At 40.8% G+C, this 27262-nt stretch overlaps 1 protein-coding gene across 1 annotated transcript in view; it reads left to right on the top strand.

The window, feature by feature from the left end:
* LOC129367440 (low-density lipoprotein receptor class A domain-containing protein 4-like) overlaps window positions 1-27262 on the top strand; it is a 215163-nt gene that overhangs the window by 76540 nt on the left and 111361 nt on the right. Inside the window, exon 5 of the mRNA XM_055041849.1 lies at window positions 15884-16024. Within this exon, the coding sequence (XP_054897824.1) occupies window positions 15884-16024 (141 nt within the window). The remainder of the gene's footprint in view (window positions 1-15883; window positions 16025-27262) is intronic.

Raw genomic sequence — 27262 nt, 5'->3', positions numbered from 1 at the left:
CTATCTATCTATCTATCTATATCTATATATCTATGTATATATATATATATATAAAACCCTTCCACCCTTGAAGCCAACTGCAACCCACTTACACAATTGTCCATCAAATGTGGCATATACCAAGGAGATGCTCTGTCCCCGCTACTGTTCTGCATAGGCCTGAACCCCCTCAGCCAAATTATCAACAAGACTGGCTACGGATACCGACTCAAAAATGGGGCCAACATCAATCACCTTCTCTACATGGATGACATCAAGCTGTACGCCAAGAGTGAGCGAGACATCGACTGAGGGAGACATCGACTCACTGATCCACACCACCAGGATCTACAGCACTGACATTGGGATGTCATTCAGACTAGAGAAGTGTGGTCGGCTGATCACAAAGAGGGGGAAGGTGATCCGCAATGAAGGGGTCTCACTCCCAGAAGGAACAATAGCAGACATAGAGGACAGTTACAAGTACCTAGGTATACCATAAGCAAATGGCAACCTCGATGAGGCCACAAGGAAAGGAGCCACAGCTAAATACCTCCAACGAATAAGGCAAGTCCTGAGAAGCCAGCTCAATGGCAAGAACAAAATCCATGCAATAAACAGCTATGCCCTGCCAGTAATCAGATACCCTGCTGGAATAATTAGCTGGCCAAAGGAGGAGATAAAAGCCACAGATATTAAGACCAGAAAACTACTAACCATGCATGTATTTGGGGTTCCACCCCAAATCCAGCACCCTGAGACTGTACACGAGCCGCAAAGAAGGAGGCAGAGGACTAGTGAGTGTGAGAACCACTGTCCAGGACGAAACAACTAAGATTCATAAATACATCAGGGACAAAGCCTCAACAGACAATGTGCTCAGTGAATGTCTCAGACAACAGGGAACGGAGGTTGAGGTGCCAGAGATACCATCATGGGAGGACAAACCCCTACATGGGATGTACCACCAGCAAATAACCCCAGTGGCTGATATCAGTAAATCCTACCAATGGCTGGAAAAAGCTGGACTCAAGGACAGCACAGAGGCCCTCATCCTGGCCGCCCAGGAACAGGCCCTAAACACCAGAGCAATAGAGGCCCAGATCTACCACACCAGACAAGACCCAAGGTGTAGGTTGTGCAAGGAGGCCCCTGAGACAGTCCAGCACATAACAGCAGGGTGCAAGATACTGGCAGGGAAAGCGTACATGGAACGACACAACCAAGTGGCAGGCATAGTGTACAGAAACATCTGTGCAGAATATGGACTGGAAACCCTGAGATCAAAGTGGGAAACACCCCCAAAGGTGGTGGAGAACGCCAGAGCTAAGATCCTGTGGGACTTCCAGATCCAGACAGACAAAATGGTAATGGCGAACCAACCAGACATTGTCATAGTGAACAAATAACAGGGAAAAGTCGTTGTGGTAGATGTAGCAATACCAAGTGATTGCAACATCAGGAAAAAGGAGCACGAGAAACTGGAGAAATACCAGGGCCTCAGGGAAGAACTGGAGAGGGCCTGGAAGGTGAAGACCACAGTGGTGCCTGTGGTCATCGGGGCCCTCGGGGCAGTAACCCCCAAACTGGAGCAGTGGCTACAACAGATCCCAGGAACAACATCAGACATCTCAGTCCAGAAATGTGCAGTCCTTGGCACAGCCAAGATACTGCAGGACCCTCAAGCTCCCAGGCCTCTGGTAGAGGACCCGAGCTCAGAGGATAAGAACCACCCGCGGTGGGTGAGAAGGGATTTTTTTTCTTTTATGTGTGTGTGTGTGTGTGTGTGTGTGTATGTGAAGCAGCCATAATTAGGGGAATGCAGCATAATGGCAAGCATGTGTCTCTGAACGTGCACATATGTGTATTGATATTTATTCATCATCATTACCAGGTTGACAAAAGTGTGCCTGGTGTGAGTTTGTGTGCGACAGCATTCACGGCGGAAACACACCCATTCACTCAGACACAATAAGCCGTCATCCTTGACTAATTTCCTCTTCAGCGTTTGTCTGTCTGAGTGGAGTAGGTAAATATTTAGTTATTCCATAATGGCTCAGATTTACTCCGCGTGCAGCAATGCGTGTGTGAGTGTGTTTACCTTGCCTCCCTGTGCATGACAGCCTGCTGTCTCCTACTGTCTGCTCTATTTATTTCCTGTGTGGCTTATTTACCAGTCAGTCAGAAATCCACCATGCTCATGTTCACACTGACCCCAGCAGGAATGTGTGTGTGTTGGGGGATTGACCCCTGTCTTTGTACATAAGCTGCAGGTCTTTGTTTTCCTGCCTACAAGCCCAAGTACTATAAACTGTTTGCATTTGTAAACATACAATCTGCATATTTCACTTTTCCTCCCGATAAGCTGTCTTGTTGTTTGGCTGTTTGGATGTGGATGTTACAGTAAAATTAGTGCTTTCACTATTTATTACCAACAAAAGGTTGCCGGGTCAGTGAATACAAGTAATTCATTGTTTTTCTCTTGTACTTAGAGATGTTTTTTTTTCAAGTAAAAAACACTACTCAAACTGGCACCACATGCTTTTCTTGTTCTCCGTTTTGAGCGTTGCTAGAAATGTACTCTGTGGGTCGTAGTGCTTCAGAGGGAAAAAAAAGACAAATCTGCTCCCTTTGTGTAAAAGAGCAACCATGTTGCTCATCTGCCGTTCTGTTGGCTGGGATATAGAGCACTTGCCTTAGGTTTTATTCCAAACCGATACAGAGACAGTGGATCTAAATGAAACAACCAAAGTTGAAGCTCTGGTTTTAGAGTGTTTGATCTTGGTCCCTTCTGCACCAAGTCAGCTTCTCTACATCATTTCCAGGGATTCATCCAAAATCCAGCAGGAAACTGTGTGGTGATCAGGGACTTAAATGCAGAGCAAAGTCAGTAAAACCACTAAGGAAGTGGGAATTTTTATTCATGCTTTTATGAAAGTGGTCAAAGTGTTAGCATTGGTGTCCTCTTGTATTTCTGCCTGTGCATCATGTGGGTTTTCTCTGGGTTCAAGCAAGAATGTAAGATAAACTGGTGTCTCCAAATCGGCCTTGGACAATCTGTGAGAGATACTATCTCAAAATAATGAGATAGTATCTCAAAATAATGAGATACTATTATCTCATTATTACGAGATACTATCTAATTCTAATGACATACAATCTCAAAATATTGAGATACTATTATCTCATTATTACAAGATAGTATCTCATTATAATGAGATACTATCTCAATCTAATGACATACAGTCTCGAAATAATGATTTAAGTCTAGTTGAGGCGTCTTTGACACAGCGGTAACCTCAACGAGAACGCAACATCTTCTAAGACTCAATGTCTCGTCTGATAAATGCTGGGTGACTTTAAAACCTAAATTTAGCAGGCACAATCACAAATAATAGAAAGAACTGATAAACCAGAAGATTTTCTGGAGAATTATCTCATTTGTGCATCTGCCTTGTGTTTGTGTTTGCTTTGTGTGGGCAGAAAATAATGTGACAGGACTATTAGGGCTATGATGGTCTGACAAAGAAACCTGATGTTCAAAGAAAATGCTAGACGAACATAAAGATATTGAAAATAGAAATAATAATTTTTTTAAACTAAACTCAAACCATGTTTTGAACTTTCTAATCACCATAATCATCATCATCATCATCATCATCTACTTTATGTTTCACCAGAAAAAAGATAATGTTGGGAAAAAAGAAAACTAGAGAATATAAAGTATCTCCCTCAAGCTTCCTGCTGTTATATTGTAAAAAGGCAATTTTTCACCTTCTCTGCATGCCTCCACATCCTTAATAGTTTGCACGGGTGATTGAACAAATCGAGAAACGTTTGGGAAAATGATTTTCAGGCATTTCTTAACATTTTCTGTACAAGCTGGTGACTTTTCTGTGTTGCAAGTACACTTTTTTTTTTTGCGTGCTCATTTAACCAAACTTGATTTGTTTAGCTGAATAGCCAGACTGCCTATCTGCTCTGATTCAGTTGTTGATATGATGGCTGGGGTTACTGAGTTTAAGTTGTTATTTTGGCTCTGCCTGTCGGCACCGCCTGCCTGCTGAGATCCATGGCTAGGTAGGGTGTGGGCGTGTGTGTGGGCGTGTGTGTGTGTGTGTGTGTGTGTGTGTGTGTGTGTGTGTGTGTGTGTGTGCGTGGCTGTGTCTTTGTATGTCGGCATGTGTGTCACACGTATTTGTGCACACATGCAGGGTGTGTGCATGCGTCTGTGTGTGTGCGTCTGTACGTTATTCATGTGTGTGGGCATCTGCGTGGGTAGAGTGTTAAAGCTCACAGTAAGCAGGCAACCTGAAGACATATTTATGAGTTCTGTCTGTCGACACTAACCAGCGAATATTAACCTGATGCACTCCCAGCACCTTGAGCTGCACAACACATCAGAGGCCACATTTCACATTTTCTTTCTTCTCATCCGAGGTAATACAGTTAAAGCATTGTTATGGAGCACTGGGTCATGGAAGAAAGAGGAAGGAAGGAAGATATCACACAGACAAGTCAGCCTAATTTTGAGGAACTCAAAATGTGTATTTTTATCTTCCGTCAGATGTGTATCAGACACAGCTAACTTTGTGACAAGATGAAAGTTCTTCAGAATCCATAGTGAAAGTTGCTAGGCTAGCATAGTGTTAACTAAACCACCAAATCGACTTTAGACCTGCTCACTTGAGTTAACTTGTGTAAGCAATTTTTGTGTTTTAGATGTTGCCACCTCCGTTTTACATCAGTGGTCAATCAACACCTCACCTTCCTACTGATTCAAACCGTGCAGGATACATCGGATCACCAAACTCCCACAGATTTCTTAGTTATGCTAAAATATTTGATGTGTGCCGTCTTAGGAGGCAAGTGCAGCGCAAAGCATATGTGAGTATATGGACACTCTTGACCAATGTACAACAGAAATATATATCAACAAAATCACAGCCGTCGGGATCGACCCATAAGAGACAGACAACACAAACATGTCAGACGATGGAGACACCGTAGCTGTGTCCAGCAACCTTATAACCCCCTTTGCTGCTCTGTGTTTCCACCTGTCAAAAGTTGCTATGCGACACAAGTTATGCTGGACAGCCAGCAGAGTGCTTGACCTGTCCGAATTCGTCATATATGCACAGATTTCGAAGGATCCGTCCTACGTAGACCGGTCCCTTTGAAGGATACAGACCCTGAATTCGGACACAGCGATTATTTATAAGTTAAATAGGAACCAGGTGAGAGCTAATTCTAAGCTTGTGGCTCGCCTATTGTTGTCATAGCAACTCCATAGCAACTGCCTACCAAGATGGCCGTCAGCTACTAAGTTCCTGGAAGAGTGACATCACATGAGAACTATGTATTATCTGATGACTTTCAGAACATTGAAATGTCATTCCCAGATTGTCCATTGATCCTTAAATATAAAATGAAAGCCAAAATGGAACAATCATGCCATGGCAACAATAATGCAGCTAACCCTGACTCGGCAGAATCCTGTCATTTCACACCCCTGCAGCACAACATGCGCACTGCAACAGAACAGAAGTGTGTCACACAGTTCACGTTTTACACAACGTGTCAGCATTTTTGAAGTTTGGCAACTTCTGTCAAAGACCATAGGGAGAGGTGAGCTGATTTCTCTTCTTAGTGGAAAGTGACAACAAAAAAAAGGTAAAATCGGTGCTGCTCTTATCCCACAGGCCTTTTTCTGATGTCTAGTTGAATTCACATGAGGAGTATGTGTTTGCAGCCGGGCCAATAGGAGGCTTCATGACAAAGAGGTAGTAGATGTAAGGTTGAAAATGCAGAACAGTTTGTGGTCACATAGCATGACTTGATCTCCCTGAGGCACACACAAGCACATTCACCGGCTGGCCAGAACCACACTCATACACCCACAGAGCGGAGCAGTGGGGATGCACAGTCTGGACTGCAGAAAGGAGACACAGCCTGAAGGTCTCTCTCTATTCCTCTCCCTGATCCCGTCGCTGTTAGTCTCTCCCTATCTCTCCTTCACTACAGTGCTGCGTTCAGCTGAGTCAGCACATCTCAGGCATGCCTAATTATCCCGGCCGAGCCAGAGAGAGGAGAGGCGAGAGGAAGGTGAAGAGGGACACAGGGAGCAGAGTTACTGAAGAATGAGGGAGGAGGGAGCGGGAAATGATAAGGAGAGGAGTGAAGGAGAGAAAGACTTCAAAACAAGGGGATATTTAGGATAAAGAGACAGAAAAAGAGTTATGGAAAAAGGACAAAGGAGGTGAAAAAAAGATAGACGGCAGAGCCAGGTTGGAGCGACGTCCTGATCCTTCACGGCTCAAAGATGACATCATTATGTAGTAGACTTCATGAAAAGGATGCAGGCTGGAGGGCAGCGAACAGGACGAAAATAAAAAGTGAAAGACAAAGACTGATCAGGGCAAGAGGGAAGGTTTAACAGTCTGATATCGACAATTCTCAGTTACCATGGAGAAAGCAGAGCGCCGCTCTTGACAAATCTGCAGCGATGTTTGATGTTCTGTCCGTGCTTCACACACAGAGACTCAGGATCAAATGTTAACGTGAAGCTTCAGAACTATGTCATGGATCATAGATCCGTTTAACAAGATATTGCGCAGATTGTAGAGTCTTGTTTATTAGAAATCATGAGGGACTGAGTTTGAGGAAAATAAGGTACTTGGTTTTTATTGGCCATTAGAATCTCCAAGAAATGAACGAATGTTGTGTGTTCTAGTGACTTTGACAACAACAGCATTTCTCCCTGTTGCCATTCCACTTTAGTCCAGTCTGTCTGGGTTTTTACCTGCTGTAGTGCATGCAGGGAGGCTGGTACTATCAGCTTCTATTTTGGCTCAGATGTCTTGAGCCACAATAGTCGATGTACCTACAGTTATTAAGTAAACGCTACAATATTCTACTTTGAGGGCCTTGGCTCCACTGATTTAAAAGTATCATGTGTGTCTGAATGTTGAAAATGTTCCTGACTTGTACAAAATAATGTCCATAAAACTTTGTGTTTCTTATTTAGATTCACTGATATGTTTTTTTGATAAAAGAACGAACATTTTAAAGTTGTAAAAAAAATTCAGAGTAAAAATGAAATTCTGCCTGGGAAATCAAGCTCCATGGAAAAACATTCCCAGACTTTTCATATGCAGAAGCAATTTTGCTTCAACTTTTCAACTTCTTTGCACACAGCCGACAATTACGAAGACACGGCTATTTGACGTCTTTGTGGAACGTCGACATTATAGGCTTTTTTATTAACGCTGAAGTCATTTTTGTTCCATTTTAACCAACATATTCCTTCTGGACCAGGCTGGTGTTCTGACTGATGGACTCATTTTGTACCTCGCAGAGCCCCATACCAAAAGATTGCAGTTTAATTGAGCACATTATGAATTCATATGATAAAAAAGATTGGATAAGCCTCAGTTAGAGGAGGATGATGTCAAATGTTCTTGCCCCATCCCCGCTAAAATGGCTTGCTATGTCTTGCTGTAGCAACATTAATATCAGCACTTCATTGGAATGATAAAATGACTCGATATAATCAGTTTTCCCCACATAGAAAAATCAATAATGGGAGTGAAATACTCTACCATTAAAACAGCAGAATATAGAGAGGTCCATATTTCTTTAAATGACTTGTCTTTCTGCCTTCACATATCCAGCGCCATAAGTGAATTGAAATTCACCATTTTGTTGCAGAAATTGACAGCTCAGTGGATTAAATGTTAAGAAGAGACTTCTACATTCCATTGACTTTTCTGAAATAAGAACCCAAGACTGATGAAGCAGAAGTCAAAGGTCACCTTTGACATTTCTTACAAGTAAATAAAACCTGTTAAAAAGGAAAAATCCAACCCCAAATCTATCACTGGCAAAGACCAGCCACTAGACTTTCCTTCACAGACTTAATCACACACACACCTACAACACACACACACACACACACTACTCAAAGTGCAATTCATGGCACACTTTTCCCGCCAGTCAGCATGAACAGGTTTCTTCCCCACTGCAGAATTTGATTTCTCCTGTTACTTTCAGAGCAGGAGCTGACAGTAACAGGAAATGGCATTATAACAGAGGCTACCCTCTGTGCATCTCTCAGCAATAATTTCTTCAAACAGAAAGAATTCCCTGTGAGACCTTTGATGGGATGCGTTGAGTTTTGCTGAGACTCAGACAGATGAAAGTCTGTGTTACACGTTCTGTCTGCTGCGGTGTAATAAAGAGGCTCGATCCGTTTAGATCTCGCTTTTCTCCACCTTTTGCGCAGCGATGTCTAACAATCCTCTTCCTCTTCCTGTTGTTGTATCCTTCCTCCACAAAGCCCTCATCGTCACCCCTAATTTCATTATCGTCTTTCTCTTTTATTGCATTCCTTCCATGAAATTCCCCTTCTCTTACAGACTTTCTGTCTGTGTGTCTTGTTGTCTCCTCTGTCTCTGTCTCCTGGAGCAGAATGTTTTTGTACCTGTTTTTGTAACATAAAAGAATAAACATACAAGTCAGAGAAAAAGTTGAAAACATTTACTTTTCTTCATCCCAAAGCTAACATTAAAATATTATTATTGTTGGTTAGTGAGGAAACATTTCAGAATTTGGTTGATGCTGAAATGTTAAGCAGAGCCATTTTCTCAGTTAAAACATATAATGTGCCTTTTAGGCCTTGAAAGTTATTAGTTGAAAGTTATTCATTTCTTTTCAGAATGATGTGCTTGATATTGAAATCTATTGTTTTCTGTCTTCAGAATGGTGTCTTTGTCACCACTTTTAGGGATACATTGTTAAGCTCCAGCTGAAGAGAAGCAGCCTTGGTGCATTCAGGTTTGATTATTTTAGACAAATTTCTAACTTGCCTAATTTTGTTATGCTGGATACAAATTGCTCCATCACAAATAGTGCATCTGCAACAAGATGAAGAGTGTAACATTTATAAAGTGGTACCGGATCTGGACAGATTGAGTTATTGTATGGGAATCGTCCACGCAGTGAGTGTGCCATGCTTTGAGTGTGACATTAATTCTCGTTGACTTTTGTTCTTTATACTTAATTATTGACTAATCTAATCTAATAATCAAGGGCTATATTTCAATCTCCTGGACACAATCTCGGCCGTCAAGCAATTACTAGCCGAATTAGTGAGAAAGAATAGCTTAGTGTGGTGTTAGGCAACATGAACGCCTGAGCGGTGAACCTCAGAGGGGATCTGCTGCGTTCCAGATGCTGGTCACTTCTCCCATCTTTGTATAAGACTTCATTTAAAAAGTGGAAGCACTGGGTGGTTAGTTCAGTAGGCTAGTTACACATCATGCTGCAGGATTTGTTGACAAATGTAAAATATTCAGTCAGCCTTGCTTAACAGGAGTTTCACATTGCATGTCTGACAATACCACATGTACAAAAAGGGGGAAAAAGAGTTAATTACTTAAAATAACATTCAATTTGCTGAAGTCTTAACAGACATTTAACATTGTGAAGAGTAGGAGAATATGTCACATATAAATATATAATTTTTTGCAATGACGTGTTTCACAAATACAATGTCTCCATTTAAATAGACATTCAGACTTCCTGTCAGTCTGATTTCTGTCGTTGCCCTGTTCCACTGATTTTCCCTAATTAAATGAATATTTTTGAATGTGATCTGTTAGTTTTAGTTTGATTGGCTTATCTTCTGATCACCTGCTTCACTTATATCATAACTTAGTGGTGCTGCAGCTTCTAAAGTCCTTCCATCTGTTTTCTATTTTACGTTTCTCATTCTTTGATTCTTCGGCCCTTTGATGCATCTCTTGACTGTGAGCATGATCTCTTTCAGACGCTTCACTTTGTATATGAAGGCTTTTAGAAAGGAAGGTTTCTGCTTCTCTTTGATGACCTCTGTATTGCCCAGCGCTTGTTGTCAGCCGGGGTTTTTGAACGGACAAGCAGAACAAAATCTGTGCTACAGCAATATTGCTACAACACCTGTTAGAAACCTAAACCAGGTTTAGAAAAACTTTAACCTCGAGAAAAAGAAAATCCTGTCATAATGCTTTTTGCTTTGACGTGTGGCAAAAGCTTCTTATCTGTGTCTGTAAGTTATTTTATTTGCCTAAAAAGTGAGGTTTTTTTTTTTTTTTTGAGGGGGGTGGGGGGGTGAATTCATCAAACTTTGATTCTGACCAAAGAAGCAAATTCATAGCTCACCTCCAAACCTCCATCTGGGGAACTCTGGTGCGTTTCTAATACACGTGTGAATGAATGCCAGTCTGACTGAAGACTGCTCCAAAAGCAGGAAGTGGACTACAGCACAAGGTAGTCTGGGTAAATACCAGAGGTGGGACCAAGTCACTGTTTTGCAAGGCTCATGTAAGTATCAGGTCTTTATCCTCACATTTTGTGAAAAAGGAAGTTGCGCTCGCTCAGTGTTTTCTTTAGAGGTTTTCATGTCATCAACTTCCATGTTTCTTGGTGCAGCGCCACCACAGGTGAGGAGGTGAACAAGTTTGTTTGAAGGGTTTGGTTTGTTTGGCAGTGCAGTGTGAAGGTGAAACACACCAGCTGAAAATGGAACAAATGTTGCAAATTTAGACCCAAATATGATTGAGTCTACCAGAGTGTCAGGCATGAAAACACCTTTAGTCTCAAGAAGTAAAACATTATAGTGACTTACTGGGTTTTAGACGAATGAAGAGAAATAATACAGAGAGAAGTGAATTTTCGAAAGGTAACCGTAGCATTTTCTGTCAAGGTTTTATATTCCTGAGGAACCAGAACAGCACCGAGATTTATTTTCTAATTACAAAGATATTTCTGACAGTATTCTTCTGCTGCTGTGGCCTTTCATTTAATGTCATATGTCATATTTATGACCTTTTTAAGTGATAATAGATGCTTTTTGTTTGCCTCCTGCTCACTTCTCAAAGCTTTATGTGAAACTAAATGCTTTGTAGAACGTTCTTAAACCTAACCCTCTGTCTTGCATGGATCACATTAATTAACCTGCGTTGGTATGAGGGAGAGGACAGTTTAGGAGATTCTTCACATTTTCAAGCGTTTCCAGACTTATTGAATCTAATTTCTGTAATAGCCTATCAGCAGTGTTGTGTGACTGTGAGGGGAGGATGAGCAGCAGACAAAACGGGCGACAGCAGAGTAAAGGAGTGCTGCACAGGACGGAGACGGGGTAAGAGACGAGCTTGAACAAAGTGATCAATCTGAAGCTTCTAGGAGAGAGAGGTGATGAGACCGAAAGAGGTCAGACAGGATGATCAAAGTAATAGGTGAGACCAAATCAAAGGCAGGAGGAGCAGACAGCCTGAGCAAGTAACTCTGTCTTTACTAATTGCTGTTTTAAAGAAAGGAAAAAGGGCTTTCCAAAAAACAGTCATGCTGGCCTGTTCGTTGAATTGTATTTCTGTTCCTGCCCCTCCTCCTTGCGCCGCAGTCTAGACAGGAGCAGAACAAGCTGTTCTTGTTATGGGTGGAAGAAGAGAAAATGTGCACTGTCATGGGGTCGCTCCCTGCCAGGCAGGCAAAGCGGAAGTGCTGGCATCAGGAGCAGGGCCAGCAAAGCTCTTTCTCCAGTGCTGTGATGGTCATGCTGTGTGTCTGTGTGTGTGTGCGTGTGTGTGTGTGTGTGTATGCATGCTGGCACCTACTTTCCTTCTTAACCGGTCCTGAGTTTTTCTTAAAGAGGCAGTATTACGTAAAATCGACTTTTTTTTAGCTTTACATCATGCTATAATGTAAAGCATGTATATTGTATTTTTATCTGGCTCTATTCATCAGAAAGATAACTGGAGGCTTGACTTGATTCTGTCATGCATTTTTCAGAAATCCGTTAATGTTCCACAGCAACAATTCAGCTGTGCAAATGACCTGGGTGGACCTGGCTCAGCCTACAAGGACGTAGCTCCTCCTCTGAGCTGCAGTTTTCAAGCTTCAGCCTCACAGATCAGCCCTCCTCCTTCTCTCCCCCACTCAGGTCCTTCAGACTAGCCAGCACCAATTAGCAAACACCTGGTGGAACTCGGAAGAGTTACTTTTCAGTGAAATGCTGGTAAAATGTTGTTTGAAGGGTTAATAGAGGAGCCATGTTGTGATGACATTCTGAAGGCAGAGCTTCAGAAATAGGAGGAGTTTTTAAAGAGACAGGGTGTTCAGTCAAAACATTTTTTAAAGTCATAATTTCTGTTTTTTCAGGGAATCAAAGTATTCAAAGGATATTTTTTCATTGCAGTCTGCTGATCTATCACTTACCAAACATTTAGTAAGTGATGGCTGAGTATTGGCTAATGACTGAAAATAAAAAATAAAAAGAATAGGTTTAGGTTGAGAGCTATACAAATCAATATTCTAATTGGTCATTTTCACTTCTAGGTAAAAACCACAAGGTATATTGGAATATGCAACATAATATTGTACAGATATATGGCTGGGATTTTAACGGGTTAATTTCAATTAATTGATAGATTTATAGCATTAAGGTTTTTTTGGGGTTTTTTTAGCAGAATTAATGCAAACTTCACTGTCGGGTTCAGCTGGCTGAAAGATGGTACCATTTTCTCTCTTTGCTCTTTCCGCCTCGAAACCGTAACAAAACAAAGACCAGAAGTGTCCTTTATTTTTTCTCACTGGGAAAATTCAGCTGTTTCAGGTGAAACTTATGATTCCACGGACCGTTTCCTGAAAACAGAGATAAATGTCTGACAGCAGCGGAGGGCAGAGGCAAGGTCACAACCAGGAGCTCAAACACTGGCGAGTCGCACTGGGCAAATACACACAGGACTGCATTGTGGCAAAAAAAAGGTTATTTTCTAAATTATTTTGTCATAAAAGCTCTATTTTTTTGAACATGATTGATTTGTCAAAGCAATAAAAAGGAAACAAAAAAATCTAACATTGTCAGAAACATTGAAGGAAATGTGAACTTCACAGAGCTTATCTGTTTCTGTCCAGTTCTCAGTCATTTCCTGGCTCTGCTGCTGTGTGATGATTTTTTTTTTTTCCTGCTGCTGATGGTTGAATGGTTTTCTATCTTCTGCATCGTCAATTTTTGGGAAAAAAAACAACAACAAAAAAAAATCAAACTCTGAAAGCGAGAGAAAAAAACAGCACTTGTAGTTGGAAAACATATCCATGGAGATGACACGCAGGTGAACACGCCTCCACCACTCTGTTATTACTTGCTCAAGTTTGTGCAATTTTAATTACAGTAATGATTTTGCTGGCACTGTTAATTTGGAGGCTATTTTAAATGAGGAATGTGACGTAGGTTATATAGGCGACATCCAACAGCATCTAAAAAGCCACTTTTTAAGCTATGGTAGAATTAGTAATTCACGCACACATACACACCCACCCGCACACACACGCACACACACGCACACCCACGCACACCCACGCACACCCACGCAAACAAGTATGTTAGCCCCTCAACAACCTGTTATCGAATTAAATTATGGAGCAAAGTCTGAAAAATAGATTTGTCTCTACATTCAAAATATCTTTTGAAATGAATAATAGTGTTTTCAAAGCACGTAAAGTTTTTTTTTTCAACCATTTCGATTAAATTATTGGACATTCCTATGTAACAGGAATTGCATTAGCAGTGACAGAAATAATGGACTCAGCAAGAGAAGTTTATGCAACATTTTTACAAAGTTGTGCTAATCTTCTTCTTATTGCCTAAATAGAGGATAGAATGTGCAGAAGTTCATTAGGCTGTAACAAGCACAGCGCTCTGCACATTAGATCCCCATGTGGCCCCGCGCCGCTGCTCTGCTTTCAGTCACACAGCCCAGACCGTTTGCACTTGACTCACCCTGCGGTAACAAGAAGCGACAAGATGGTGCCGGAAGACGTTACACTTAAAGCTAAAAATGGGAGACGTTACACTGCTCACTCAAATTATGGTCTAAAAACAAAAGCTGTAAAATGTTAATTGAAAATATGTTGGGTTTGCTTTGAGCTCAAACCTCTAGTTAAAGTTAATTTGTGGGGTTGGCTCAGACTTGGACACAATGTCTATGGGTCAAACTGGAATGCTGAGGCCTGATTCAAACTGTGTCTTCAGAGTTTTTACAAATAACAGGTCAAGTTATAGTAAGGCAGACACTTTCATATGTAGTACTATTTCAGATATGTATCTGGTAGTTTTCAGGCCATCTGCAGACTTAACAGTCATATTGCATTTAATCTGACTCTATTTATGATTTATGTTATTGATGTTAGACATTATAATTCTGCACCAACAGATGCAGTAAATCCAGATGTTAACAATGGCTGAAAATTATATCCATGAAAGAAGTCTGTGTCTGACTACACATCCAAACAGACAAGCAGTAGTCAGTGCTCCACAACAGAGGCTATGTTTTATTTTATTAGCTTCTTTGTTGTCATTATGTTCTTACGACCATAAAGTTTGACTCCCATTCCTGAATAACTTTAATGATGATCCACAGACGATGGCATCCATTTGTAAACCGTTCACACAGAAATCTGATTGTGGTCGCATTTAATTAGTAAGAATTGGACAAAAAAAAAAACTGGATTCCAGCAAAAAACTAGAGACCTGCCGTGTGAACGTCAGACTACTGGATCTAAAGAAAGCTTCTGATATCAGCCGGACGTTTGGAGACAGAGGGAAAGGTGTGAGATTGGGCCGGAGCATGAGGGCAGGGAGACAGGTGGGGTAGAGTTAACAATATTTGGGTCAGTATTGGAATCGTGATTTTTTTTTAAAGTGACTATTTGCTAAATTTGGGGAAACAATGTTTGTGTTAGACTTGGAGAATATTGAATGGCGTCAAACATCCCAAGCAACGTGCAGGTGGCAAAAGTGAAAGGAAAGAACAAAAGACTTGAGTTGGCGGCAGCAGAGCTAAAGATCAGAGCAACAACCAGGATAATCTGACTGACTGTCTGTCTGACTCCATCCTTCAGGTTGGAGGTTTTTGCTTCCCTCTGCTCCAACCTGGTACAGAGGCCCAGTGTGAGTTCTGCTATCACAAAATGTCGGCTCACACTCACACCCCCCCCCCCCCCCCCCCCCCCCCCCCCCCCCCCCACACACACACACACACACACACCCACACACACACACATTACACTTATGGCCACAGGAACACAGCCTTGCTTTCCAGTGCATCAAACACTTTGTCACCGTGGTTATCCCTCACCATGATGAAAGATCTGCTCGGTTATTCTTTCCCTCCAGAATATATTTTTCATTCTCACATTCATATGTTTGAGAGTTAGTTTTTTTTTCTTCCCCCTCAGCAGATAGTGCTAATCAGGCATATTAATATTTAGAAGGAAAGCGTTTTGGTAATACCCATGACGAGAGCACATTATGGTCTGAGGCTGCTGAACATCAAAGGCTCATTTAAAGAAAAGAGAAAAGAAGAAGCTGTTTATTCAATTGTTGTTTTTCATGGGAGGCCCTTTTCCTCCTCTCTGTTGACTGACCTTGTTTTCATGTAAACTCAAACCATTAACTCTGCTTTGTGTTTGGTTTTACACATAACCTTGCACATTCTGAACACTAAGACGAGAAACTTCAGCCCAGTTTCTCACTTGTAGACCAATTAGTTTATCAGTAGTAGCGCAAGGCCACTGTGTTTTTATCAAAAATACATCTTTGTTGTTGTTGTACGATGTCCATCACCTGATTCTATTTTTTTGTTTTAATGTAACAATGTCCTACCACATGCAGCCGGCATATTTTATTGTTCTTCAAAGGTGGCGTGACCGCCGAACATTTTGCTTAATTACAATAAAAAGCGGCTCGCTGCTGTTGAAGCTCACGTCTGTTGATGTGACTAATTGCTTTTAATATCAACGCTAAGAAAAGTTTCTCCTCTTCCTCCCTCCCCGCCTCCTCCGCCCTGCTCTGCGGTCTGCGCAGAGTGCAAGTTCCACTGCACCAACGGGAATTGCTTGCGTCTGGGCTCGCTGATCTGCAACCAGCTGAATAACTGCGGGGACAACAGTGACGAGGAGAACTGTCCCGTGGTGACCCAGCACCCTCCACCTGGAATCTTCAACTGTAAGTGCTGCGGGATGTTGCTCCACCTCAGCTCCTCTGTCTGATACTGGAAACACAAAAATCTTTCCTTTTTTTTTTGCTGTTTGTCTCTTTTACTTCATCTACCTGCTGTTTTACTGTTGTCTCATCTGCCGGTTGCTCTTGTCAGCCACCGGGACACAGACATGGCTTCTTTGTTTTCTACACAACTGATGCCTAAAGTTTAAAAAACAGAAATATCAAACCGAGAGTTGAAAATCAACTCTTCATTTTCAAAGTTTCCCCTGTATATTTAAGAAAACAATGTAATGAATCATCAAAAGGAGACCTGGTCCTCTGTTCCTCTTCATGCAGAGAAGACACTGACACTCTCCAGTCTGTCCACATTCTAGGAAGTTTTTGCTGCTCATTAATAATCTCCTTAGTAACACGCACTAATGCTGGAGACCAGAAATGGAAACCTGTCATGGCTGCTGGGCTGCCTCCAGGACAATGGCTGGTTCTTTTATTGTTCAGGGCCAATAAATAAACCAAAATTGATGTAAAAACTCATTTTTACATCTTCTTGGGATGGTTGGTGTACCTTCATTTCTTCTAGACAGTGATTTCTATCCAGCTCAAGCAGTTGGTTTGATAAAATCTTCTACTGCAGACGTTTCTACTCGAATTAGTAGTTATATCTGATCCTTGATAAATTCTCTCCTCCAGCTGGCATCACGGCTGAAAACAACCAGGAAATTTTTTCTCATGCATGTTTTTCTGGTTTTTGCTTTAGCAACTTCTGCTGTAATTCGCACTGAGATGGACAGATACAGACTTTAACTAGAGGTTTGAGCTCAAATAGATCTGTGTGATTCATTTTTTCCCCTCTTTTCTTCTTGTTTTAAACCAGTCTGTATCTGTCCTTGGATGGGACATATTGTGTTTAACTGTGCAGATCCAGCATCACAGGGATCAGAGGATCTTTAGTTGCGATACTGTTGCATGTTTGTGACTGAAAATCGGAATAGATGCAGTTTTTCTAACTTTTGCTACATTACATTTAAGGTAAAAAAAAAAGAAATTAAAAATATGTCCCTTTTCCCCACGCTGTAAATAGAATCATGTATTTAATTGAAAAAGCCGAGCGAAGGTAACCTGTCTTTGGTCAAGGTCTTAGTAACACTCAATTAAACTCAAGTGAGTTTTTTATGTGTAGTGAATTACAAATTTGACTGTAATCAAATAAATAAATTGGATTTAATTTATTTTCTCACAGTTATACCTAAGCACTCAGTTTAAATATGTTGAGGGCCTTTTAATGTGAAAATGTTTTAAAAATGAACTTCGTTCATTTAAAGTGATGTGAACTTGTCACAAAAATGAGTTTTCAGATGTTTAAGGTGGAACGGCCAATTTTATTCCAAAGCTTCAGTTATGCACCCAGTTCATCAAGAATAAGCCTGATTTGTCTATTTATTTATCATTTACATTTACATTGAGCTGCACCATGTTGAAAGTTCATTGGTGTCATGACCCAAGTTCCTGTCTGAGGGAGCAGCTTTGCATATGGCCGTGTCTGATTTACTGGAAAAAAGTGAGCCAATTATCAGTGGTTTGTGTATTTCCTGTTAAAGTTTGACTAAAAGGTGAAGTTTCAGAAACAGAGCAAATTTCAAGAATTACAAAGTCAAACTTTGTTTCAATCATATTTGAGAAATATATGTATATAATTTTCATAACAACTGAAGGTAATATAATTGCTTGAATGTGCTACAAAATACCAATGTATCTCTGGAAAATTCATATTACTGCCCCTTTAAGGGGGAAAAGCATTTTGCTCTCTGTATTTTGTGCCGTACTTGTGGATTTGTTTGCGTCGCACTATATGAGCTCAATATGAACTGTTGAGCTCCACTGTCCAGGGAGCGAGTTGAGAGTGTTCCCTCAGCTCGTCGTGATCAATGGGAACAGCAGGGGAAGGGGGGAGTGAGGGGGGCAGATGCAGAGACAGAGGGAGAGAGAGAGGGAAAGAGAGAGAGAGGGTGAAGGACACCAGTGGGCTTCTTCGATGGCTGTCTGCCAGACCACTTTGATGTGCTGCAGCAGTTGCTTTCAACAACTTTTAGGAGGAGAGGGGAAACTTTTTACAGCAGCACTTTCATCCTTGGGTTTCTGAGAGAGAGCGGTACGTGTGTGTCTGGCAGGGCTCCTTACCTTCTCCTCCATCTTTTTCTCTCATCTCCCCCTCCCTCATCCACTTCTCCTCCCCTCCCCTTAAATGCTTTTCACCTCTCCAACCTTGTTTTGTGAATTCATCTATTTTTTTCCCCCCTTCTCTTTTTCTGTCTACCTCTCTCACATCCCACAAGGTGCAGTTAGAAACTTTTTTTCTTTTTGGTTTGTTCTTGTTTTGTTGATGGGGTTAGGGGGTTTTGGCAGGCATTTGATAGAGTATGGGGGCTTGGGGTGGGGGGGGTCATTCCTGATAAATACAACCTTGAGATGGGTACTTAAAATACTGTATTCAGGTGTCTGGGGTGAATGCTAATGTGTCTGCTGTGGGAAAAGCGGTAGAGCGATTGTAATTTTCTGAGCGGGTGCACATTTTCCTGCGATGCCTGAGAGACCCGGAGGGAGCGAGGGATGGGTGACGGAAGAGAGAAAAGTAGAAAAGGGAGTTATTGGCTAAAAAAAAAAAAGCTGACAGGGTTTTGAAGAGATCGGAGACAGAGACGGAGGGAGAGGAGCGATGAAAGAGAGAAGATGGAGCTCGACGTTGGGATAGACGAAAAGAAAGGGGATGAGGGGGGAATAGAGGAGAAGGATAATGATAGAGATGTAGCAAATGTTTGCTTGGTAATGGAGTTTGCCATCTTGTTGCTGCCGCTGGCTGTTGCCGTGGCGGTGGCAGACAGATGGATCATGAATACTGTCTAGACACACTGCAGCCTGACTCCCCACATCTCACTGCCTGCATCTCACTGCCTGCACCTCCTCTGCTCCCCACCCCCCAGAGGCAGGTCAACCAACTGCCAGTTGTTTTAGCATCATAGCCCAAAAAAAAAAAAGTAATTAACTTTCATCTTGTCCTGTTTAATGAAATCAAGCTGTCAGTAGCTGCTTTTCAGTACATCAAATCGGCAGCAGATTTCAGTGACTGGTTGGTGAATGATATCAGTTAGCCGTTTGAATTGCTAGGACAGACTATTAAAATGGCAATGTTGCTCAAGGCCTTTTGTTGACATTGAAATATTTTTTGAGCAGTTTTAAACTTAGTGCACTTATGTTTCATTTTGGAATTCCATAATCGAATGCTGAACATTCTTTAAATCTAATAACTCGAGGCCCACAATGCTTCGGCTACAAGTTTCTTTGAATTCAATATGAAAGATGGATGGTCTTTTATATCACTCATACCAAACGACAGTGGTCTGAAGCTACCATTTAAGTGAGCAAGCTAATATTTCTGTTTAATGTATTTTTCATTATTGTTACAGTCAGAGACTTTTAGATTTCCGGTTTCGTCTCGACTCCATATGTCTAACATTAATATCTTCTGATTAGAGGTGGGACTTGATCCAATTTTTAAATGTGGTTAATTGCAGGGTCTGCAACTAATCACATATTAATCAAACTATGGATCAACAAAATAAGCAATATTTTTTTATCTATTTAAAAAAAAAAATTTTGTTCTCCGAGGATTTTGTTGGCTCTACTGGCCCATAATTTCTTTGAAAGTAGGCTGACAGGAAAAAGGGGTCGGAGAGAGAGGGGAAGACATGCGGCAAATGTTGCTGGGGCCGGGAGTCGAACCCGTGACTCCTGGGTTCTAAGTCCTCCATATTTGGGTTGTGTACACAAAGCATAGTTCGTTGTCTCTGTATTTACATTTTCTTTTTTTTCCCTGTAACTCATCAGTAAATATGTATTATTTTGACAAGTATAGAGAGCTGTCAGTCTCCATGTGTGGCACCTGGTGTGACCCGTCAGGTACCAGAGGTGGCCGGTGCTTGATCACCTTCTTATCCTGTCAGCCATCACAACCCAACAGCAGCTTCTTTTCAGTAGGGATTCTGTCATTATCTTTAAATTTCACATTTTATGAATTAACACCAGACTTGTATAGCACTTTTCAGGACCCTCAAAAATGCTTTGCAAAGATATCAATAATTTCCATTTATTCACACACTGGTGGCAAGCTGTTGGACTGTAGTCACAATTGCAGTCAAGTAATTTGGCTAAGGATACGACAGAGGCAGATGGAGTGGGAATCGAACCAGTGACCCACAGATTGCAGGGTGAACTCCTACCACCATTGCCCTCCAATGGAATGACATCAGACTTGTATAGCATTTCTAGCTTTTTAAGCATAAATGTGTGATAATAAAAAGACTATCTAGTCTTCAGTCGTCTACAGAAAATGCCTGTCTGAATCGGTGTGTGTCCCCACTAACATGGATGCCTTTCAAAACACATTTCTTCCACTGTGTTTGCACCTGTCATCCACATGGAAGTGGTCTTTTTGCTGAGAATGCTTGCAAATTGAAGATTTCATTTTCAGCCACTCAGTGAGTTCTTGACAAAAATGCATTTTGGGGAAACATTGACCTTGGTTGTTGTTGCTGCCCATCAATCTAGGAAAGGTTTCAAGCTCTTTAAACACTTTGAAGGCCAGGCTCCAACCTTTTTAGGAGCAGTTATTCAAATAAATTCTTCTGGAACCTGACCGTTTATTCTACAAAATCACAAAAATACACAACATTCCACATTGTTTTATAGCAGCACAAGTCATCTTCAGTAGTATCACAACAGTCTGCAATGTTTCAGACCAACGTTAGATTCAGGGTTCTAAAGCAGGTTGATGGGGTGAAGGGTTTGTTTGGTGCCATAGAATCTGGGCAACTGTATTCAAATTCACATAGTTAAAAAAACATATATATATATTTACTCTCCATTTATTCTTTGTGGAAGTTAATTTTACAACTGGTATATTTTTTGCACAACCAGAAAATACATTGTTTTTTGGTTTTTTTTTTTAAACATTAATACACATTCGAAATGAATATCAGCCCAGATTTACATAATTCTAATTGGATATCACATGTCTGTTTTTGATGCGATGCCACCCTCATACCTGAATATTCCCCACAGTGCATCTATTAAAGAATATTCTATTCAGTTCAATATGTACACATCTAGGAGATTAATCAAAGTTATTTACCAATCTGCTATATATTGATCACACCATATAATTTTGCAGAAAAAATAGCAAACATCGTTGCACCCATACAGTATTACACCTGTAAGGAGTGTTTTGTCTCTAAAATCAATGAAAATGTAGTGACCAGTGATTTAATAATACTGGCAGCCTAAAGTGCCTTTATGTGGTGGAAAACCTTCAGAGACAATACGCGCTCTTGAGAGTGTTTCAACACGGATCACAAGGTGAATGTGGCAGTGCACTCTGCTTTCTCATTTCAGACCAGCTCATCTCTTCTCTCTCGTTGAGCTCCGTTTAAGTGTGGGGAGGGGACGGGAGGGGGACGGAGACATGAGGACGATTTGGATCGATGGTCAGCTCCAGCTTAACCATTGATCACCATTCAGTGCAAAGAGCACTTCACTAGCATCCAGCAGGCATTCAGGCGGGTCAATTGATTCTGTTTGTGTTGGGGATTCATAACTGCGTAGGCTCATTATTGACTACCAAGTGACTGCAGACAGTGCTTCAGACAGGGCTGCCGGGGGCTGCTGACTCAGCATCTTTTATTCTGAAGCAGCAAAATTCTTTTTCTATTCCGAGGAAAAACAAGAAACTCAAGAAAATGGCAAATATGCTTAATAGTTAGCACTAATGTAACAAAATATATATATATATATATATATATTATATATTATATATATATATATATATATATTATATATATATATTTTTTTTTTTTTTTTTTTTTTTTCTGTTACATATTATATATATATATATATATATATATATTTTTTTTTTCTGTTACATATATATATATATATATATATATATATATATATATTATATATATATGTTCTGATAACTTGAAAATGAAATTAGAATTATTGTGAAAATATGCTGTTTTTGTGTTAATAAACCACAGTCAAAGTGGATTGCTTTCTTAAATATTTCACACAACAATTAAAAGCTTGGTGTTTGTCATTTGCTTACAAAATACCAGGCCAACAGCTACTTTTCAGATTTCCCAGTCCACTTTGGTTTCCATGCTTCTACATTTTGGATGAACTACTTCCTTCCTGGATTCAGTCTCAAATAAGGCAGGGCAGCACGATTCAAAGGCCTGTAAAAGCATCTTGAGCAGCAAGAACCTGATTCAATCCTTTTCTACAAGAACCGCGAATTCTCATATTACCTCAGTTCATTCATTCTTCTCAGGAATTTGTTTCTGCACAGCTCTCTGAAGATCCCACCATAAACTTTCGATCAGTTTTGAAGTTCAGACTTTAACTGGACTGCTGCAAAACTCTTTTCTTTTCATTTTCAGATCTGCTGCTACAGTTTAATCCACAATTAAGTTTCCTCCTTCTGGTAGACTTTGAGGGACATTTTGTTTGCAAAATTTTTTACTTTTTCAGCTGATGAAGTTCACTTTTGCACTGCACTCTGGCAAAAGAACCAAACTCTTTGAAAAACCTGTTCCTCTCCTCACCTGTGGTGGTGCTGCACCAAGAACCGACTGAAAGAAATAACAGGAAAACCTCTGAAAAAGACATGAAGCGCAGCTTTCTTCTTCCTGAAGTGAAAAACAAAACTAGAGTGACGTCAAATTTTAGAGGTTGTAAGATTTCTCTGTTTTGCTCAGTAAATGTACCAAATGCTCTTTAACAATGGGCCCATGATGAGCTAATTTTTCTACTAGCTCTAGGCGGCTGTTTGCTTTGGCTGTTTTTACCCAGAATTCCCTGCGCTTTAGTGCATTTTCTGCTTTTGGAGTGGTCTCTGGGTCACTTGGCATTTACATACGCATTCAAACCTTGCCAGAGTTCACTTCAACTGAACCAAAACTTTTGGTGGACTAAAGTTCACTTTTTCGGCCCACATCACAGTTTGATTGCACATTCACACCTCCCCAAATAAACTGGACTTTCAAGGGAAACAAATTTGAGTTTGATAAAGTGGACTAATGCACTCTTTTAAATGTTTCTCCTGTTGTTATTTTCAGACTTTTATATGAGAGTAGATTAGTTTTGGTTGTGAACATTTCTTTTGAGTAAATACATTTCAGGCCATGATGTCTTTAAGGTTTTATCAGGCTCGCCCATTATTAGCTCGATGCCTCTCACAATTGATTGAGTTTCAAAGTATGGCGTCTGTAAGACGTCAGAGCGGCGCTTTGTGCAGCTGTAGTCGTTGCCGCCACTTAATCTCCTCTGTGACTCATTGGTCAATTAGGCAGCAAGTGAATCTAGCCACAGGATGTTATTGCTAAGTGAAAAGAACCATTGGGAGTAAGGCACTAGTGGCAGAGGGATGGATGATAGGTTGATCATTGCTGTGGTTAGACGACGGTGGCGCCCAGACCACAGACAAGCCTCGGAAATGTTTGTGTGTGCGTCAGAGATCCAATGTAAATCACCGTTGCATCTGATTCAGTTAGGATCACATTAATTGTGATAGAAAAATCTGCTTGTGTTAGTGTCTTAAAAGTGTCCCGAATTTATATTTTTGATCTGTAACTTCTTGTCTGCTACCCAACCCATCAAGCATTTATATATTATTTCCACTCATTGTTCTCATGTGTTGAAGGCCGTTTGTCCTTGTTCTCTGTAATCAATGAGTTGCTCGTAATTGATGTGTGTGTTGGGTTTAAGTTGTGACAGCTGACACAATCTGCAGTCGATGGCTTTCAGTCAAGATTTCTTTGCTCTTAGAAAACACTTCACACGCTCGTCTCAACATAAAACATCTGCTGAATGTCAAGTCTCTGGTATAATGTGAGGAATCCCCAGGAGTCGACCGAGTTGCCATTTAGCCGCAGTGTTTTATGACTCATTTGTCTGAGGTGTTAGCATTCTCATCGTCACTGCCTGATCTGAGTTTACATTGTGCTCTGCATGTCAGAAAAAATAACATCACACAACAGACATCTGAGGGAAACGTCTTGGGGAATGACCGGACGTTGATGCGGCGAGCATAAGCAATGAAAAAGTTTTAATCCCCAGTAATCAGAGATACTTGAATGGATTGGATGGAATTTTCACCTTGATCAGCCCAACTCAACTAAAGACTTGTCGGCAACTTAATCCTAAATTGTTTTAGGGAAGGAGTATTATCCAACTTTTTGAGCATGCTGTGGTGTGATTAATTCATTAGACACACCCGGAGTTTTGCTTTCAGTCATTCATGCATGTTTGAGAAATTCTTGAAACTCCACACAGACTGCCTGTGCTTACAATGTGATACCTTTTTACCCAAAGCTCCACCTTGGAGGTTCAGTCACCAGCTCCTGCTCCACAGTGCTCCCTGACCTCACACAACTCCACCAGGCTAGCTTAGCAGCAATTAGCAAAAGCTTGGTAGAACTATTCATCTGATCTCATCATGCACACTACAATGCTCTGAAGAAAGATTGTCAAGCAAAAAAATACTTAACACTTTAAAACAAGTGAAATCATTGTACCAAGAATACCATGTTGCAGTGAAAACAACTTCTCAGTTACATTCTTCATTTGCCGAAGCATTCTTCTTAGTACAATCCATCTTCTGTATATTGGTAACAGAGTAGTCCCCAGAACAGAGTCAGTGTTCTTCATCACCTTTGTGTGCTTCTTTAAGTCCGTGGATCAGATGCTGCTACCCCAGTAGATTACTGCAGAAGAGATTTCACTCTCCATAACAGAGATTTAGAAGAGCCTTCTAAGAAGTACAGTCTATCCTGTCCTTCCTTCTCATACAGTTTCACTGTCGCTGCCCACAAGCTTCTTACAATTAGTCTGTTTCTCTCTGATACACCCGGTAACAGTCGAGTCTTTCACTTACTGCTGCACAGATCAGGAGTCCGGCTTGTACTGAAGTTTGAGGTACAGTATGAAAAGGAATGCTGAGAGGATAGAACCCTGTGGTTCTCCTGTCCTGCTGACCATCTTCTGATTTGGTTGACGATAACAATGCAAACTGCAGATTCCATTATTAAAAATGAAGATAAAACATTTGATGTGTGACAGGGAAGTGTTGGGTCTAGAGAGGGCAGGAGGTCTGCTTGACTTTGGGCAGGGAAATAGGACTCTATTGGAGAATATGTTCAAAAGTGACACTTTATTTGTCACCTTTATTTGACACTTTATTTGTTTTTTATGTTATGGCATAAAACTGACATATCATGAACACGAAGAAGTCTTCATGAATGGTTATGACTGTTGCTATGAAGTGTCATTTGGTAAATCACTTTTGATGCAAAGTTGACACTTTTAATGGACTTTCAATGCAAGTTTTAATGAAACTTTGCATTGAAAGTGTAACTATTTACAGAATAATGGAAAGTCGGCCCTTTCAAAGAACTTTTAAAGCAATTTTTAATGAGATTTTGCATTAAAGTGCCATTATTTTCCGAATCACACTTAATAACAACAGTCGTAAATGTTCATGAAGACTCTTTCATATTTATAGCAGGTGTTATGTCATGTTTATGTCATGTCAGTCTTATGCTCACGTGTTCAAATAAAATGTTACCTTAAAGAGACATCAACAAGTGAAGAACTTCTTGATTGATATAGTCGAGAAGAATTCTTCAGGTTGGACTGGAAGGTTCTTTCCTGATACAGAATTTATTTCCTGTTTGTGTTACATGTCCAGAGACAACTGTGGATATTAAACTTTGCAAAGAGTTTCTACAAAATCGAAAACAAATGATCTTCCCAGCTAAATTCTGACAGTTTTTGAGTTGAGTTGCAGAAGCAAAGGCTTCCAACTTGAAGTCTTTGCTTTAAAGACTTTAGACTCTTTCAAGGAGACTTCCCATTAACCTCCCCTTTCTCACTCCTGCTCTCTGGAGGTTCCTCTTCAGCATCCCAGCTTTCATCCTCCCTGGGTCTTTCTAAACCTGGTGGCAGACTTCGAAGCCTTTTGAGTCCCCCTTTTTTTTTCTTTCCTCGTCTTTGTTTCATTCAAACCAGGCATGTCTGGCTGTGTATCTGCCAGTGAACTAAAGCCGACAGCAGCTGCAGATCCTAAAATCTACAACTGCTTTGTAGGACTGCAGCTTGAAGATGATGGCTCAAACGGCCATCCTTCCATGTGGTCAGCTGCAAACACACACCACCTGTTGAGTTAAAAAGTCACTCGACCGATATGGTCCTGATGATGGACAGAAGTGGTTCGATGAGTCTTGAGCGGTTATGAACCACAAAATCGGTTCATTAGGGTGCAATCACACCACTCAGCTTTAGTCAAACTCTAGTTTGTTCACCGAGAAAGTCTGGTTTGTTTGGGGAAATGTGAATGCATAATCAAACTTTGGACTAAAAGAGTGAACTCTGGTCCGCCTAAAAACCTGGCTGTAGGTTTGTTTGAAGTGAGCTCAGAAGTGTAATGCATATGTGAACGCCGAGCGGGTTAGAGACCACTGCAAGAGCAGCGAGCGCACTACAGCACAGGGCATTCTGGGTAAACACAACCAAAAGAAACATGCAAGTCTATCGCCAGAATGAAAAATGGCTCATTGTCCTTTGTGAAAGACACAATAGAAATCCTGCAACCAGTAAAATCTAATTTGGAAATTCAGGTAACCAGCAGCAAAGTGAGAGGCAGATGGCAAAATGCAAGTTCACACAAAGGAAATAAAAAAAATAAAAAAAAAGAAAACTAAGAATAAGAGACTGGGCAGTTGGCCCAAATTTACAGCATAGATACAGGATACACTTCTTCCCATTTTCCTCTTGTCACCCCTGCATAACAGACTTAACAAAAACTCTCCAAATGTCTATGTTCAGTAAAAAGTTAACAGGTAAAGTAAACAGAACAGTGAGCTATGAAACAAACTTTAGCATCATCATCATTTTACCGTGTCCTGTTCGGCAGTGTGGCACTCAGAATTATTGTCAAGGTAAGGCCCAGTAGATTTACTTTCACCAGCAGAGCGTTACGGCTTTCACCATGATGCTCCTTTTGATACATGAAACTTTATTCGAAATTCCTTTGGTGGCGGAAAAGAAAGACAGACATGTTTAAAGACTAAGTAGGAGTAGAGGAGAGAAAGAGAAAAACAAAGCGTCAGTGAACGTGTGCTATAATCTGAA

Source organism: Poeciliopsis prolifica, unplaced genomic scaffold (assembly GCF_027474105.1).
Source record: "Poeciliopsis prolifica strain line A6 unplaced genomic scaffold, Auburn_PproV2 SCAFFOLD017, whole genome shotgun sequence".
Taxonomy (NCBI): domain Eukaryota; kingdom Metazoa; phylum Chordata; class Actinopteri; order Cyprinodontiformes; family Poeciliidae; genus Poeciliopsis; species Poeciliopsis prolifica.
Note: the sequence above shows the minus strand (reverse complement) of the source record. Positions and strands in the feature narration are given on the sequence as shown.